General features: G+C 33.2%; 1 protein-coding gene across 2 annotated transcripts; it reads left to right on the forward strand.

Moving 5' to 3' along the window:
• Window positions 1–58: 58 nt before the first annotated feature.
• Window positions 59–11,974, forward strand: LOC110805278 (cysteine-rich receptor-like protein kinase 44). 2 transcript variants are annotated; one of them, XM_056833103.1, is made up of 8 exons: window positions 59–1,002; window positions 3,129–3,260; window positions 3,383–3,513; window positions 4,054–4,264; window positions 4,370–4,607; window positions 9,831–9,981; window positions 10,074–10,283; window positions 10,901–11,974. In XM_056833103.1, the coding sequence occupies exons 1-8, from the start codon at window positions 156–158 to the stop codon at window positions 10,934–10,936; spliced, it is 1,956 nt and encodes a 651-aa protein (XP_056689081.1). In that variant the 5' UTR covers window positions 59–155; the 3' UTR covers window positions 10,937–11,974. The 2 variants fall into 2 exon arrangements, with proteins under 2 accessions (XP_056689081.1, XP_056689080.1); XM_056833102.1 differs by lacking the exon at window positions 10,901–11,974 and having other exon boundaries at window positions 10,074–10,873.
• Window positions 11,975–17,142: the final 5,168 nt, after the last annotated feature.

A 17,142-nucleotide genomic window follows, 5' to 3' on the forward strand; every position in this document is an offset into this window, starting at 1 on the left:
ACCACACATGCCAACCTCAATTGTCTGCTCCAATTCGCAAGTTGTGGACTGCTAGTCAAAGTCAAGTACATTATTCTACCGGTGAACCACTCTTAAGTTTATTTGCATATAAACTCATGCTAGCAAGAGTTTTAATATAACACCCCCCAAAAAAAATGAACTCAAAACTACACATTGAAATAATATTACTGATTTTTCCAATTACCATTCTCTTGTTTGCTTCTCCTACAAAATCCCAGCCTACGTTTTCAGCCTACATATGTGGAGATCCTTTCTTTAACTACACCATAAACAATCCTACTTACAAAGCAAATCTCCATACACTCCTATCCTCCCTAATTTCCAATTGGCGAATTAATAATTATGGGTTTTACAATAACTCTGTTGGCCATGAACTCAACCAAGTTTATGGAGTCGCGTTATGTAGGGGAGACGTTCCTACCTCCGATTGTAAGGTGTGTGTTGATTACGCAGCTGCAAGGATCGCTTTAGATTGTCCTACCCAGAATTCCGCTATAGGGTGGTACGAGGAATGCATGATTCGTTACTCAAATAATAACATTTTTAAAGGGGAGATGTCACACCCACGATTTAACATAACAAGTCGTGATTATAATAAAGTACCCGATCCCAAAAGCTTCAACTTAACAATTTCGAACTTGATGAACAAGTTGGCCCTTAAAGCTGCTTCAGGGGACTCCCGTCGCAAATTTGCGACGGGAGAAGTTAATGTTAGCAGCAAACTTAGGGTATATGCACTGTTACAGTGTATCCCAGATTTGGAGGAATATGATTGTTTGAATTGTCTTAACCTTATTATCAATTATACAATTGCTGATTGTTGTTATGCCAAGGAAGGGGTTCGAACTGGTGGTCCAACATGTAACGTTAGATACGAGAATTACCCTTTTTATAAGTCTGCTATTGAGCTACCACCACTTCAACCACCGTCAACACCGTCGGCGTTATCACCTCCTTCTCCGTTCTATACAAGGCGAAAAGGTACCTCATACTGCCTTTTAGTTAAGTTTTAACTTTTGAGAACAACTACTTTTATTTTGCGTACAAGTACCTTTTACTTTGTTTTTCTTCGTTATATTGCAATTACAAGTTAGATGGTAGACTCCCATCAAAAAAAAAAAAAAAAAAAAGAAGTTAGATGGTAGACAATGATGCATTGTGAATATTGTGCACCTTAAGAACACAAATACATAGATAAAATAGTACTCCCTCCGTATTTAAATAGAAATCACATATGGTCTGGCACGGGTACTAAGAAAAAATAATTGAATGAAATAAAATAATATAGCAATTGGGGTTGGGATAAATATTTTAATAAAGTAAAACAAGTGAGAACCATTAAATTTTGGAGGGGTAAGGGCTGGGGTGTTTCTAAAATTAATTGTTTAATGTGGTGGTGGGTCATAGGATAAATTATATATATATATTATTTAATTATATGGCGGGGTAGAAAAGTTATTAAAAACCGAAGTGTGACTCCGAATAAAATACGGCCGCAAATGACAAGTGTGACTCCTAATTAAATACAGACGGGGTATTACCTTACGTGACAAGAACGTGAATATATTTATTAATTTAATTTTTAGTACAAAGTAAAATAAAAGGTATTCCCTCCGTTTCAAAATGTTTGTTACGTATTCCTTTAATAGTGTTTCAAAATGTTTGTTACATAAAGAATCTTTCTATTTATAAACTTGTTACTATTATTATTTTTTGAGCCAACTTTCATTTCTAATTGGTTCAACTTTTCAACTCAATAAATCTCATGCAACCAAAAGTCACATTATGACAAGTTAGCAATTTGTGTGATTTTTAATTATTGATTCATTTTGATAATAAAATAATCTTATTAGTTGTTTCAATGATTAGTGGATTGAGGTATATTTTTTTTTAATAAAAGATGAAAGCAGATTTGCACTATATTCAAAAAGAGTAATATGTCAGAATTTGAAAAGATGGAATCAGATTTATGATGGAATCTAGAACATTTAAAATAAAATAAAAAAGAATTTTAATTATACGTTAATAAACGTGCCAAAATCCAAACGTAACAAACATTTTGAAACGGAGGGAGTACATTGTACTAACGCCTACACAAGCCGTAAAGGTACATCATATGTACTGTCTTTTAAGTTTCAACTTTTGGGAACTTATACTATTTTAAGTTTTAACTTTTACGAACAATTATCTTCCACGTATTACGTACTTTCATTTATGTGTACAAATACCTTCACTTTGGCCCTGTTTGGTTGATGACTTTTTGGCTGGTTTTTTGGTTGGCTTTTAGCTGTTGGCTTTTTAATCTGGTCAAACAACCAAAGTATATGTTTGGTAACTAGATTTTTAGCTAGCTGAAAAGTCATATTTTCCGCCAAAAATAAAAACCTAGTATTACTAGCTTTTTGGAGTCGGCTTTTGGCTTCTCTTATTTAAATTACTTTTGTATCCTTATTTTCTACTAATTAATTTATAATTAATAATTAATAATGGATACAGTTCCATACAATAATTTATTTTTGATTCACATTTTATTTCTTTGTTATTGCGTTTTACTTCGTACATAATACAAAGTATTTATTAAAAATGAACAAAAACCATTAAATGTCCCTAATTGTCATTTTACATAGTTACAGCCAACAACTGAATTTACTAAACATATTTGTAAACAATTAATAGTCAAACGGCCAACAAATAGCAGACAACTTAAACAGCCAGTCAAACCAACTAAGTAAAACAGCCGACAATTAACAACCAACAACCAATTGCCAAACATGACCTTTGTTTTTGTTTGTTATATTACGTATCACTACCATTTCACAGGAAATGGAAGTATAAAGGAGTTGCATGTTTTTGTTAACCTTTTATGTGAAATGGTCAAATGGCTGTAGTTTGTGAAAGAAACTCAAAATGTTACGTAGTACTGTAATTAATTATTTACAAAAATTATACAGAGTTATTTGCAATAGTTGAAACTTAAAAATATTAAATAGTATGAAAGTGATAAAGGTTTTAACGTGCGACCTTTAAGACATGTCAAAAATATAATGTGGCACGCTGGCGTGTCGTACTTTTTGAATTTTCTAACTTTGACGATTTCCCTTTTGTAGGTTGGAGAATCAAAAGGCGCCCTAAAATTTCCATTATCGTTATCATCTCTGTTTTTATGATTTCTGTACTACTAGGGATTCTAATCCGTCTCTGCTTAAAAAGAAGAGGAAGGTCGTTGTATAAGGTTGAAAGTAAGTTTAAAACTCTGTATAATAATACGGACTAACAAACTTTGTTAATACTATGGTATATGAGTATTCCTTTATTTATTAGCAAACAAGTCTTGACCGACTCCCTATATGGTTTCGTGAAGATGAAGAGGCTGAAGATGATTACAAAATGATTGAATCTTTGCAATTGGAATTTGGTGTTGTGAAAGCCGCAACAAATAACTTCTCCAATTCCAACAAGCTAGGCCAAGGAGGTTTTGGTACTGTTTACAAGGTACAAATCCCCATTTTATTCAGTATCGAGTAATTAGTTTTAACTTGCGAATGCACAAATTTTACCCTAGAAAGAAGGTATGGGGTAAATCGATCGACTAATGTATTTATATTTACGAAAATGATAAAGGTCGCAACCTGCGACTTTTAAATCGTATCACAATGATGACATGCATGCTTATGTGTCATGAACGTAATTGAAAACTAAAATATTTAACTTATATAACCTATTAAACATGTTATAAAAAAGATAGGAAAATCTTAATATTATACGAAGCATTTTATTATAAATATAATAAATATTTGTTTTTTTTTTGTATCGAATATTATATTTACATATTTTCATATTAAAAATATTATATTAATAGTAAAAATATTTTGATGATGCATGACCTACGTGGCGGTTATATGTACCATTTAAAATCTGACACGTAAGATTGCGTTAACTAAATGTTGTCTCAATTTACGCGCGACCTATGCCATCACCCGTATAATTAATTTCATTCAAATTTTATACTACAATGTTACATAAAAATTTCAGGGTAGACTTCCTAGTGGACAATTCATAGCAGTGAAGAGATTGTCCACAAGTACAGGACAAGGCGAAAAGGAGTTCAAAAATGAGGCCTTATTAGTAGCTAAGCTTCAACACAAAAACTTGGTGAGATTTCTTGGTTTTTGTCTGCTGAAAGAAGAAAGACTCCTGATCTATGAATTTTTACCTAACAAAAGTCTCGATCATCTCCTTTTCGGTAATATTTCAGCTTCAAAACTGTACGATTATTTTACTTAAACTGTAAGATTGCATCTCAATAATAAACAGTTTTCAACTTATAGTCCTATACCAAACTATGCAGATTCTATCAAGCGCAAGTATTTAGATTGGGAAAACCGGTACAATATTATAGGTGGAATTGCTCGAGGACTGCTTTACCTGCACGAAGAGTCTCGACTGTTAGTTGTCCATCGTGATATAAAAGCAGGCAATGTGCTACTAGATGCAGAGATGAACCCGAAAATTTCAGACTTTGGCGTTGCGCGTTTGTTTGGGGTAGATCAATCTCAGGCCTATACTAGTAAAATTGCTGGAACTTGGTAAGTTGGTAACTCCTCATCCTTTCTTTGCAAATTCCATGCACTAATTATATGCGAAAATGATAAAGCTAGCAACATGCGACCTTTAAGTCGTGTTATAATTATGACATGAAATTCTTATGTGTCATGATTTAAATTGGAAACTAAAATATTTAACTTAAGTAACCTATTATACATGTTACAATAAATAGGAAAATCTTAATATTCTAATTTACAAATTGAATAATGTAACTTTTTATTTCAAAAAATTCTTTATGATTTGTATAAGAAATATCTATCTATATATTATACTAAAAGAGAGGAAATCAATGTGGAGCTGACAAGTGTCACTCTGTGATTTACCTCTCTTTTAATATTATTAATTAATTTATAGATAATTTATTGTCATATTTAACTTACTGTATTTATGGTAGCTGACTAATATGAAAAATACATAAAGAATGAAAGATTCTTTAATATTTTATTCGCAATATTTTTACCAACTTTTTTTTGGTAAGTAAGAATAATATATTTATTCCAACTTATATGGAGCATTTTCTATATATATACTTGATTTCACTCATTAACTTCCTATCAAATATTTTAGGCAAAACAATTGAACTATAACAAACATAATATAAAATATAGAGGAAGAAAATGACAAGTGAATTTGTAGTTCAATTGTACTCCGTAATAAATTGTAATTCATTACTTTTTGCCTAAATTGCACTATTAATAATTAAATATGATAATCAACCATTAAGTCATACCTATTAATACCTGTATTTGCATAGGATGTATACGGAAAATTTGGTAATTGAATTTTTTATATTAAAAATTACAACAAATTTTACTAAATTGGTATTAATTTACCAAAAAAATAATTCCATTGACAACAACGTCATGCGATACACCGTTTATAGAATATGATGTGGGTTCTATTGTAGTCGTTAGGCTCGATAATATAATAACATTTTCTATATAAATTAAGCTCCTCCAAATCTGTTAGCTAAACAATTGAATTGTTTAATAAACTTTTAACAAATATCTTGGTGCCGAGCACTATATTAACAGAGAGGAAAATCGATGTGGAGTTGACAAATGTCTCTCTCTTATTTTTCTCTCTTATAATATAAATAGCTAACCTATGATAAAATAATTAATTAATATAGTTCATATATATTTTACCTAAAATTTTCTAATTATGGTAATAACCGATTAAAATATGAATTAATTATTTACTTATGCAATAAATTTCTTGATTTAAATCCATATCTATATCTATATACTCCATACTATACTTAAAGAGAGACAAATCGATGTCAAGATGACAAATGTCTCTATTTGATTTGCCTCTATTATACATAAATAAATAATGACTAATGTACATATGTACTATCAAGTTTTGTTTAGAAATTTGGTCATATACTGGATGTGGATATGTAAAAAAACCTTTACTTTTGATTGTTTGTTAATTTTAATCCAATAACAAATCTTTGCATACAATTTCTGATAATTGACCGGTATAGAAAATCTTATAATAGTTGAACTTATACTTTTTGCCTAAATTGCACTATTAATAATTAAATATGATAATCAACCATTAAGTCATACCTATTAATACCTGTATTTGCATAGGATGTATACGGAAAATTTGGTAATTGAATTTTTTATATTAAAAATTACAACAAATTTTACTAAATTGGTATTAATTTACCAAAAAAATAATTCCATTGACAACAACGTCATGCGATACACCGTTTATAGAATATGATGTGGGTTCTATTGTAGTCGTTAGGCTCGATAATATAATAACATTTTCTATATAAATTAAGCTCCTCCAAATCTGTTAGCTAAACAATTGAATTGTTTAATAAACTTTTAACAAATATCTTGGTGCCGAGCACTATATTAACAGAGAGGAAAATCGATGTGGAGTTGACAAATGTCTCTCTCTTATTTTTCTCTCTTATAATATAAATAGCTAACCTATGATAAAATAATTAATTAATATAGTTCATATATATTTTACCTAAAATTTTCTAATTATGGTAATAACCGATTAAAATATGAATTAATTATTTACTTATGCAATAAATTTCTTGATTTAAATCCATATCTATATCTATATACTCCATACTATACTTAAAGAGAGACAAATCGATGTCAAGATAACAAATGTCTCTATTTGATTTGCCTCTATTATACATAAATAAATAATGACTAATGTACATATGTACTATCAAGTTTTGTTTAGAAATTTGGTCATATACTGGATGTGGATATGTAAAAAAACCTTTACTTTTGATTGTTTGTTAATTTTAGTCCAATAACAAATCTTTGCATACAATTTCTGATAATTGACCGGTATAGAAAATCTTATAATAGTTGAACTTATACTATGAATTAAGACTTTATTCTGTTCGACTTATTTTGACTTATTTCTGACAGATAAGTTCAGTTAAGCTCAGATAATATACGTTCAGAAAAAATTTGTTTTTCAGACATTTTTGCACACAAATAAGTCTATTTCAGACCAATTCAATTTTTTGAGATAAAATAAGTTTGATAAGTTCAGTTAAGTTCAGCTAAACTCAGATAAAATAAGTTTAGAAAAAATAAGTTTTTTCATATATATTCAGACACAAATAAGTTTATTTCAGATAAAATAAATTTAGATTAGTTCAGTTAAGTTCAAATAAGTTCGGATAATATAAGTTCAGAGTAAATAAGTCGAATAGAACAAAACCTAAATTATTGTAATGCTATCAATTTTTAAGAAATTGTGTCATACAATGAATATGGATATGAATAGAAACCTTTAACTATTTATAGGTGTTGTCACAAACATTTTATAGGCCCGATGTTAACTAACAAAATGAGACCCCTAGCCATATAAATAAGTAATTTTTAATAACGGGCCCTATCGTATTTTTAATCTTAAATATCAAAGAAGGATTTTTCTAGATTCTCATTATCGTAATATTTTTATACCGAACACGAATAATAATTTTTTCGCTCTTATTATTGCAGTCTTAAGGGCATGTTGATTGAAATTTTGACTAATATATCGTAATCAAATACATCCAATATGCACCAAAATATATTTGGATAAGGGAACTTATGAAATTAACAACCTAATTACTAAATCATTTAAGTAAAATAGTGTAGTATGTAAGTATGTGCAAAGTTTTGATATTTGAAGTCAATAAATTCACAATCCCAAAAAATCAATCGTACCCAAAATTGTCTTTGTAAAATCAATTACACAAAAGTCAATCAACAATAATTATTAATTAACGAAGGAAAATTCAGATCTTTTAGACTGGAGTGCAGGTTTTTGGATTAAGAAAAATCTAAGATTATTATAAAATTGCATAAGTAACCTAAAATAATAACAATCTTAGATTGAGAATACTCACCTAATTTAATTATGTATATCACTTTTAAATATTTTATCAGTATATAGCTAACACAATAAATTTTAATAATAAACTTATGTCAATAAATTCAAAGTTAGCTGAAAGACAAATTAAAGTTAATTATTTACTGAATATAGGGATATCAAATTGTCAGTGGGACAGGTTTTAGGGATATCCCCGAGTCATCCGCCTCAAGTGGGTGAGGATGAAGGACAGTTTTGTGGGTGATAAGGTTAAGAAATGTATTCGTCGCGGGTAAAGAGGCGATGATGTATTTTATATTGTTGGGTGACAGTGTTAAAAATGTATTCGCCGTACAACTGTCCGCCTTGCTTATCTTTCATATAATGATTATAAATATATCAACATTTTTTTTACTACTAACCTGCATATTGTAATGTATTGCTTATTTTACTCAATTACTCTAATTAGACAATCGAATTTTCAAAGACTCTAGAATAGAGTTTTAAAATTCAAAACTCTATTACAAAAAAAAATGTTGAGTACAGGGGTAGGTTTAAGACGGGTGTGGATACACTGGTGGGTGACAGGGCGGAGATGAATTTTATTTTTCACCCCTCGAGATGGATATTGGGAGGGGTGGGTATTGTTCCTATATATCATGGATGGGTATTGTTCCTATATATCATGGGTGGTGGGGATGAGATGCGAATTTTAGGCGGGTACGCGTGGGTGTGGATGCTCCGTCCCGCCTCAAAGTCATATCTAGACGAATAAAGTAAATGGTGGTGGTAGGTGGTAAATGATCGGGTAATAAGGTAGATAGAGTGAGTATTGAGTGGATGTGACTAACTATCAGGTGTGTATGGTGGATGATCGAGAATAATTTTATATTTAACACAAGTGATTAATGAGGATGGAAACAATGTTTTCTATGTACTTTTATTGATTTTTTTTTTAATACTCCGTATTGAAGACACCCCAACATGAGACAATAACAAATTTGTACATAATTGATTATTTTTCATTAGGAGCATCCAAGCTCTATTTTGATGATAATGGTCTACCAATAAGCTTAGTTTTCATTTTTATATTTAGATTATTAACCGTGCATCGCACGGGTTCTATACTAATTACTATATACTAAAAGAGACACCAGGAATGACACGTGTCAATTCCTGGTGTAAAATTTTCCCGCCAAAAACCATTTCCTAAAAAAAAAAAATCTACTTTATTCTTTTTATTTTCTTTCCTTTTTCTTTATAAATGTTTATATATGGAAAAATTATAAGATTATGTAATACTCCGTATGAGATCATTAGACAATTTTGGTAATATTTTAGTTAAATCTTCATATCAATAGCAGAAAATATTTTTACTCAATATTTTGGTCAAATTAGCATATTAACCATATCAAATATTTTGGTCAAATCATCATATTAAACATTTAAAATATATACTTCGTATACTCCGTAATACTTAATAGGACGGGCAATATATATTATAAGATAAAATGATAAAATGAGTAGTTTCGAGATTTATTAATTACGCAATAGATGTAAGGGGTAAATATTTCATATAAAAAAGAGGATTAAATAATAATTTTCAAATATCCGTGCGTGCACGGGATTTAATCTAGTTTGTTACTACATTATTTACATATTTTCTTAGTAAAAACATTGCATTGATAGTAAAAATATTTTGATGATAAGTGGCCTACGTGACGCCCATATGGCCTTTTGTACCATTTAGAATCCGACACGTAGGATTGCGACTTTTAATTGTGACATTTCTCTAATTTCTCGTAATTAAAAATATGCCATTGGTATGTTATGCAATCTGAACTCCTTTATCTATGTAGTGGATACATGCCACCGGAGTACGTGATTCATGGAAACTTCTCCATCAAATCAGACGTTTTCAGTTTCGGAGTGCTAGTTCTAGAAATCATAAGCGGCCAAAAGGTCAGCAAGTTTTCACAAGCACAAAATGGAGATAGTCTCCTAAGCTTTGTAAGTAAAGAAACTATAAATGATTCCAAAAATTTGATGTATTTCATCATAATATATAGTTAAGTTTTGAAATTTTCTTGGAATATTTCCAGGCATGGAGAAATTGGACAGAAGGAAATGCAATGAGATTGGTGGATTCAACAATTGCAGCTATAAACACAAATGAAGTCCTAAGATGCATCCACATTGCGTTACTATGCGTCCAAGAGAATGCGTCACAAAGGCCAATCATGTCTTCCGTTGTTCTAATGCTAAACAGTTATTCTACCACTATACCAGTACCCTCACGACCTGCTTTCCAGGTTCAAAATGATTTGAACACAAATCTTCCACTTGAATTTGACAATAAACAGACTCCTGATATGTCCATTAATGATGACTCCTTTTCAACGCTTGATGCTCGAGACTAAATCCAACAAGATACTTCCTCCGTCTTTTAATACTCGCAACGTTTGTTAGTTTCACGCATTCCAATACACAACTTTGATCATTTATATCTTAAATTCTCTTTATGCAAAAATTATAAAAAGTTGATATTTTGAAAATACACATTGAGAAGAATCTAACAAGATCCCACATGACTATGTTTTATCTTATATAAAAAACACTACGGATAGTCAAAGTAGATTATATGAATAGTGTCAAAAGTCCAAACGTTGCGAGTATTAAAAGACGGAGGAAGTATATAGCAGGAAACATAATCGGCGCAGAAGAAGTTTACTTGTTTACTTTACGTGTTCTTTGGTTTTCCAAAGTATTGTTACCTTCAATTTCTACATGTATATTTCACTAAATGGTGTTAAACTGTTACTACTTCTATTATAAAAGCTGCTTAAATATCTGTTGTTCCTAAGTTTTGGTTGATGACACACACATATTGCAAACTTCCTGATTATGGTTGCTAAATGACTTTGAACAGGTAAATGCCCAAGTTTCTATTAGGATAGGAACTTGAATAAGATGGCGAAGTTCCTGATGTACACTTGGAACAGTCACTGGAGTTCCAGAGCTGGAAGTTGTATTTGTTCCAGTTTGAAGTCACAAGAGGAGCAACACAGTTACATATCAAGAGTTCCGAATATTCACAAGAACTATTACAGACTCATGGCAACGAGTTCCTATTTAAACATGAGAGGAACTCATTATTGTTCCTGAGCTGGAACAAGTGAAGCTTCAGAGTTGAATGCCTCACCAAAGGAAAGACATATATGTCTAGGTAGTTTATCTTGCTTAGATTATATGTAATATATTAATATGTTAAGTAGTATATAAGGAACTAGAGGAACTTGGATTACTCGTGTGTTTTTGTCAAAAATATCAAGCAACACAGTTTTAAGGAAAATACTTTCAAATAAAATATCTTTTCCTATTTAATAAGAATAAGATTTTCATCACATTTTGTTACTTAAATAAAAACAGTTTTTATCTTCCTAAAACTTCTCCTATTTATTTTGACAAAATAAATAAACATTTTTCAGTGATTGACATAGTCTTAAACACGTCCAGCAGTTGAGGAAGTTGTGTGGGAAGTGGTCTCCCCTTGTTCCTCAAGTCTAGGGACGTGAAAATCAAAGTGTCAGTTGTTGGCAGTTGAGTTTTTGAAGGGAACAAACCCTAAGGACAAAACTCTATATAAGGCCAAGAAGTTTTCTGAAAAAAATACACAAACTTTCTAAGAGTTCTTGCTTTCCTAAAAACGCATTGTCAAAGATTTTTCTAAAAACAGTTTGTGTCCTAGTTAATCCTAAGTTCCTAAGTGACATATATACACAAAAGCATCATTAATATCTAGAGTTATCCAAACACGAATTGTATTTGGTATTAGTAAGGATAGAGTTATCTTGTTGAGACTTAGAGTTTAAGTCTGAGAGAGAGAAGTGAAAGAGCTGTAATCAGAGTAGATTACTGTGAGGAACACAAGTTTAAGAGGAACTTGTGTTAGAGAGATTATTGTAATCGAGGCATTACTATAATAAAAGAATTCTCTTCTTGATTAGTGTCAAGAAGTTTTCACAATTGTTTTTATTGTCTTCTCTATTCTCAGTTCCTTGATTGTTTCTTAAGTTCCGCAAGAAACTTTATCAAAGTTCTAATTACAATTCAACCCCCCCCCCCCCTCTTGTGCGTGTTCCTACTGGAATAACAGTTGGTATCAGAGCCAGTACTCACTAAAACACAGGAAACCCTGTTTGAGTCAAGTTCCTGAAAGTATGAACTCACAAGAGAAACTGGAAGAAGGTTACTCGACACAAAGGCCACCTATGTTCAATGGAAAGTTCTACTCATACTGGAAGAATAGAATGGAGATATTCATCAAAGCTGAAAATTACCAAGTTTGGCGTGTAATTGAAGTTGGAGACTTCGAAGTAACAAAGACCAATGCTGAAAACGAGGTAGTTCCTAAACCAATGTCTGAATTTTCTAAAGAAGACTTTGATAAATATGAGATGAATGCCATGGCTGTCAAAATCTTGCATTGTGGGCTTGGACCTCATGAACACAACAGAGTCATGGGGTGCAAGAACGCAAAACAGATTTGGGAACTACTTCAAGTAACCCACGAAGGAACTAATGAAGTTAAGCGTTCCAAAATTGACCTTTTGATGTCTAAATATGAAAGATTTGAAATGCTTCCAAAAGAAACTATTCAAGAAATGTTCACTAGATTTACTAACATAACCAATGAATTAGTTTCTCTTGGTAGAATCATTCCCACAGATGAACAGGTAAGAAAAATACTAAGAAGCATGCCACAAGATGATCGTTGGAGAACAAAGGTCACTGCACTGTTTGAGACCAAGGACTTCACCAAGTTCAACATTGAACAACTTGCTGGTTCCTTGATGACACACGAATTGCATCTTGGAGCTGCTGTTCCTGAGAGCTCAAGAAGTCGAGGACTTGCTCTAAAAGCTGAGGAACTCGATGAATCTGAACCAGATGAAGAAGAGGCTGCCATGCTGGTCAGAAGAATGAGAAAGCTCTATAGGAACTTCAAACCAGGAAACCAGAAAGGAAGGAACTTTGCCAAGAAAATCACTAGTTCCAAAACTGAGCAAGGTTGCTTCAAATGTGGAGAAACTGATCATCAAATTCGTGAATGCCCTCTGTGGGAGAACGACAAGACCAGAGGAAAAGGGAAGGAACAGGTCAAAGATCGCTTTAACAAGTCTACCTTCAACAGACCAAACTTCAAGAAGGCCATGATAGCTGCATGGGGCGAAGCAACAGACTCAGAAGACGATGAGGAACAACCAAATGAAGAAACTGCAAATCTCTGCCTTATGGCTAGAACAGAAGGAACTGATCAAGTTCCATCAGAAGAAATTCTAGTGAAGGGGAACAGCTCGTGGTATCTCGACAGCGGGTGTTCCAAACACATGACAGGAGACAAATCTAAATTCCTCTCACTAGAAGCCTACAATGGAGGAACTGTGACCTTTGGAGACAACATGAAAGGAGAAATTGTTGGAATTGGAAAAGTTGGAAGGTCAAGTTCCTACGCCATTGAAAATGTATTTTTAGTCGAGGGTTTGATGCACAGTCTACTAAGCATCTCTCAATTCTGTGACAAAGGAAACTCTGTAAGTTTTACTTCTGAAAACTGTCAAATCATAAACAATAACACTGGGAAGGTTATTTTGGAAGGAACTCGTAAAGGGAACACATATTCTGTGGATCTCAATACAGTTCCCAGGAACAATCTAACCTGCCTCAGTGCCCTTGAAGAAAATTCCCTACTATGGCACAGGAGGTTTGGACATGCTAGTTTCTCTCTGCTTGACAAACTAAGATCAAAGGAACTGGTTCGAGGACTCCCCTCAATCAAGTTCCTAACTGATAAAGTGTATGATGCATGTGCAAAAGGCAAGCATGTCCGAAGTTCCTTTAAATCTAAGAAATTGGTAAGCACCACAAAACCATTGGAACTCATCCATATGGACTTATGTGGACCAATGAGAATTCAAAGCAGAAGTGGGAAAAAATATGTATTAGTTATTGTTGATGATTACTCTCGCTTTACTTGGGTCATATTTCTAACAAGCAAGGATGAAACGTTTGATGAGTTTGTTACATTTTCAAAGAAAATCCAGAAAACCACAGGTCACCAACTGATCCATATAAGATCAGATCATGGAACAGAATTTGAAAATTACAAATTCGATGAATACTGCAAGGAACAAGGTATGGATCACAATTTCTCAGCTCCCAGAACTCCACAACAAAATGGAGTTGTTGAGAGGAAAAATAGAACCTTAGAAGATATGGCAAGAACCATGCTAATAGCCAGTTCCCTGCCTAGGAACTTCTGGGCTGAAGCAGTCAATACTGCTTGTTACATTATAAATAGAGTTATGATTCGAGCAATCCTAAACAAAACCCCCTATGAGCTACTAAAAGGTATAAAACCCAACATCTCTTACTTTAGAGCCTTTGGCAGCAAATGTTTTGTCCACAACAATGGAAAAAGGAACTTGGGGAAGTTTGATGAAAGAAGCGATGAGGCAGTGTTCCTAGGATATGCCTTAAATAGCAAGGCTTATAGAGTTTATAACAAAAGATCTATGTGTGTTGAGGAAAGTGTACATATAATATTTGATGAATCTAACAAAACTGACATAGTTCAGGAACAAGAATTTTTCGAGATTGGTTTATCTCGTGCTGCAGAAAATGATGAGGAGTTCCAACCAAGCAAACACACAGCCAGAGGAACTGCTCAACAAAATCAAGAAGTTCCCGTACTAGAGGGACAAGCAGAAAACCAAGAAGATCCAGAAACAACACCAGAGGAACCCCACAATGACCAACAGGGAACTCAGGTCATAGAAGGAACTGACGAAAATGCCACAACACCAGCAGCTCAATTTCAACCTAAACCTTGGAAGCATCAAAAGTCCCACCCAATGGAACTCATTGTGAGTGACATCAGAAAAGGAACTCAGACAAGGTCACAACTAAGGAACTTTTGCGCATTCCACGCGTTCCTCTCCATATTTGAGCCAAGAAATCACACTGAGGCTCTAGAAGACGCTGACTGGATCATTGCCATGCAAGAAGAATTAAATGAATTCAAAAGAAACAAGGTATGGCACTTGGAACCCAAACCAAAGCACCAGAAGGTGATAGGGCTGAAATGGGTGTTCCGGAACAAGAAAGATGAACATGCAACAATCATAAGGAACAAAGCAAGGTTAGTGGTCAAAGGTTATAACCAACAGGAAGGTATTGACTTTGAAGAAACATTTGCACCTGTTGCTAGATTAGAAGCCATTAGAATCTTAATTGCTTTTGCTGCTTTCATGGGTTTTAAACTTTATCAAATGGATGTTAAATGTGCTTTCTTAAACGGTTTCTTAGAGGAAGATGTTTATGTGGAACAGCCCCCTGGATTTGAAAATCCCGAATTTCCAAATCATATTTACAAATTAGATAAGGCTCTCTATGGACTAAAACAAGCCCCTAGATCTTGGTACGAGAGATTATCAAAGTTCCTCCTTCAAAATGATTTTAAAAGAGGTAGAATAGACAAAACCTTATTCTTAAAATCTAGAGGAACTGACTTGTTAGTAGTTCAAATTTATGTTGATGATATATTATTTGGAGCAACTAATGAAAATTTGTGCAAGGATTTTGCAAGCTTGATGAGCAGTGAATTTGAAATGAGTATGATGGGGGAACTCAATTTCTTCCTTGGTTTACAAATCAAGCAAACCGATGAGGGAATCATGATACACCAACAAAAGTATGTGAAGGAACTCCTAAAGAAATATGAGCTAGAATCAGCCAAAGTAAATCACACTCCCATGGGAACTGCTACCAGATTAGACACTGATCCAAATGGGAAAAGTGTGAATCAAACGAAATACAGAGGTATGATTGGATCACTATTATATTTAACAGCCAGTAGACCTGACATTTCTTTTAGTGTAGGACTATGTGCAAGATTTCAATCGAATCCAAAGGAGTCCCATCTAACTGCGGTGAAAAGAATACTAAGATATCTCAAAGGAACTGATGACCTATGCCTATACTATCCAAGAAGTGGATCTTTCGAGCTAAGAGGATATGCGGATGCTGATTATGCAGGTGACTTAGTGAATAGAAAAAGCACATCAGGTATGGTACAGTTCCTAGGTCCATGCATGGTTTCTTGGGGTTCCAAGAAACAGAACACTGTTGCTCTATCCACAGCTGAAGCTGAGTATGTAGCTGCTGCAGCTTGTTGCTCACAAATTCTATGGATAAAACAACAGCTAAGAGATTTTGGTATTATCTATGATTGTGTTCCTATCTATTGTGATAACACTAGTGCTATTTGTATTTCAAAAGATCTGGTTCATCATTCCCGAGTCAAACACATCCACATTAGACACCATTTCCTTAAAGATAATGTTGAGAAAGGTTTGATCAAATTAGATTTTTGCCAAACTGATCACCAAATTGCTGATATTTTAACTAAGCCTTTGAACAGAGAGAAACATGAGAAAATGAGAATGGAACTCGGAATGATCAAGCTAAGGTAATTGCCAAATTGAAGTTCCTCTAAGGCAAAAGCAAAAATCATGGTACATATAGACTATTACAAACACAAAATCTTGTGTGCAAACATAGTTGAAGCTTACCATCGTGGCAAATTCACTCACACTCCAAATGAGCAAGGTAAGCAGTTCCTTTCAAACTAGTTAAGTCAGAGATACGAAATTAAGCAAGTCAAAGTCAAACACAATTTTTTTCTACATTTTCCTTTTATTTTTATCTATTTATTTTTTAAAATTCAAAACCGAATACCCATATTCAAAGAATGTTTGGAACGGTTCCATTGGCAATAAATAGGAGAAACTCTTACCTTTCCACATTCAATCCATGCAACCCCCTTTCTCTCTCTCCCACACGCCTTCTCCACTGACATCACCTCTCCTTTCACCTATAAAAACCTCCACCATGGTTCTCACAAGCAACAACACTGATCTCACATCCCTCAAACGAAAGAGAAACCCTTCATCTCCAGTTCCCATGGATACCTCACCCATTCAATCGCCAATTCCTCTTCGATCCCACAATCCAATGCTCGCAATCACTCAGGGGGAACAAACCGACACTGACATCGAAATGAAATCCCCAATCTCAAACCCTAGATCCTCCACAAGAAAATCCAAAAAA

The sequence above is a fragment of the Spinacia oleracea genome, chromosome 6, assembly GCF_020520425.1.
Source record: "Spinacia oleracea cultivar Varoflay chromosome 6, BTI_SOV_V1, whole genome shotgun sequence".
Taxonomy (NCBI): Eukaryota; Viridiplantae; Streptophyta; class Magnoliopsida; order Caryophyllales; family Amaranthaceae; genus Spinacia; species Spinacia oleracea.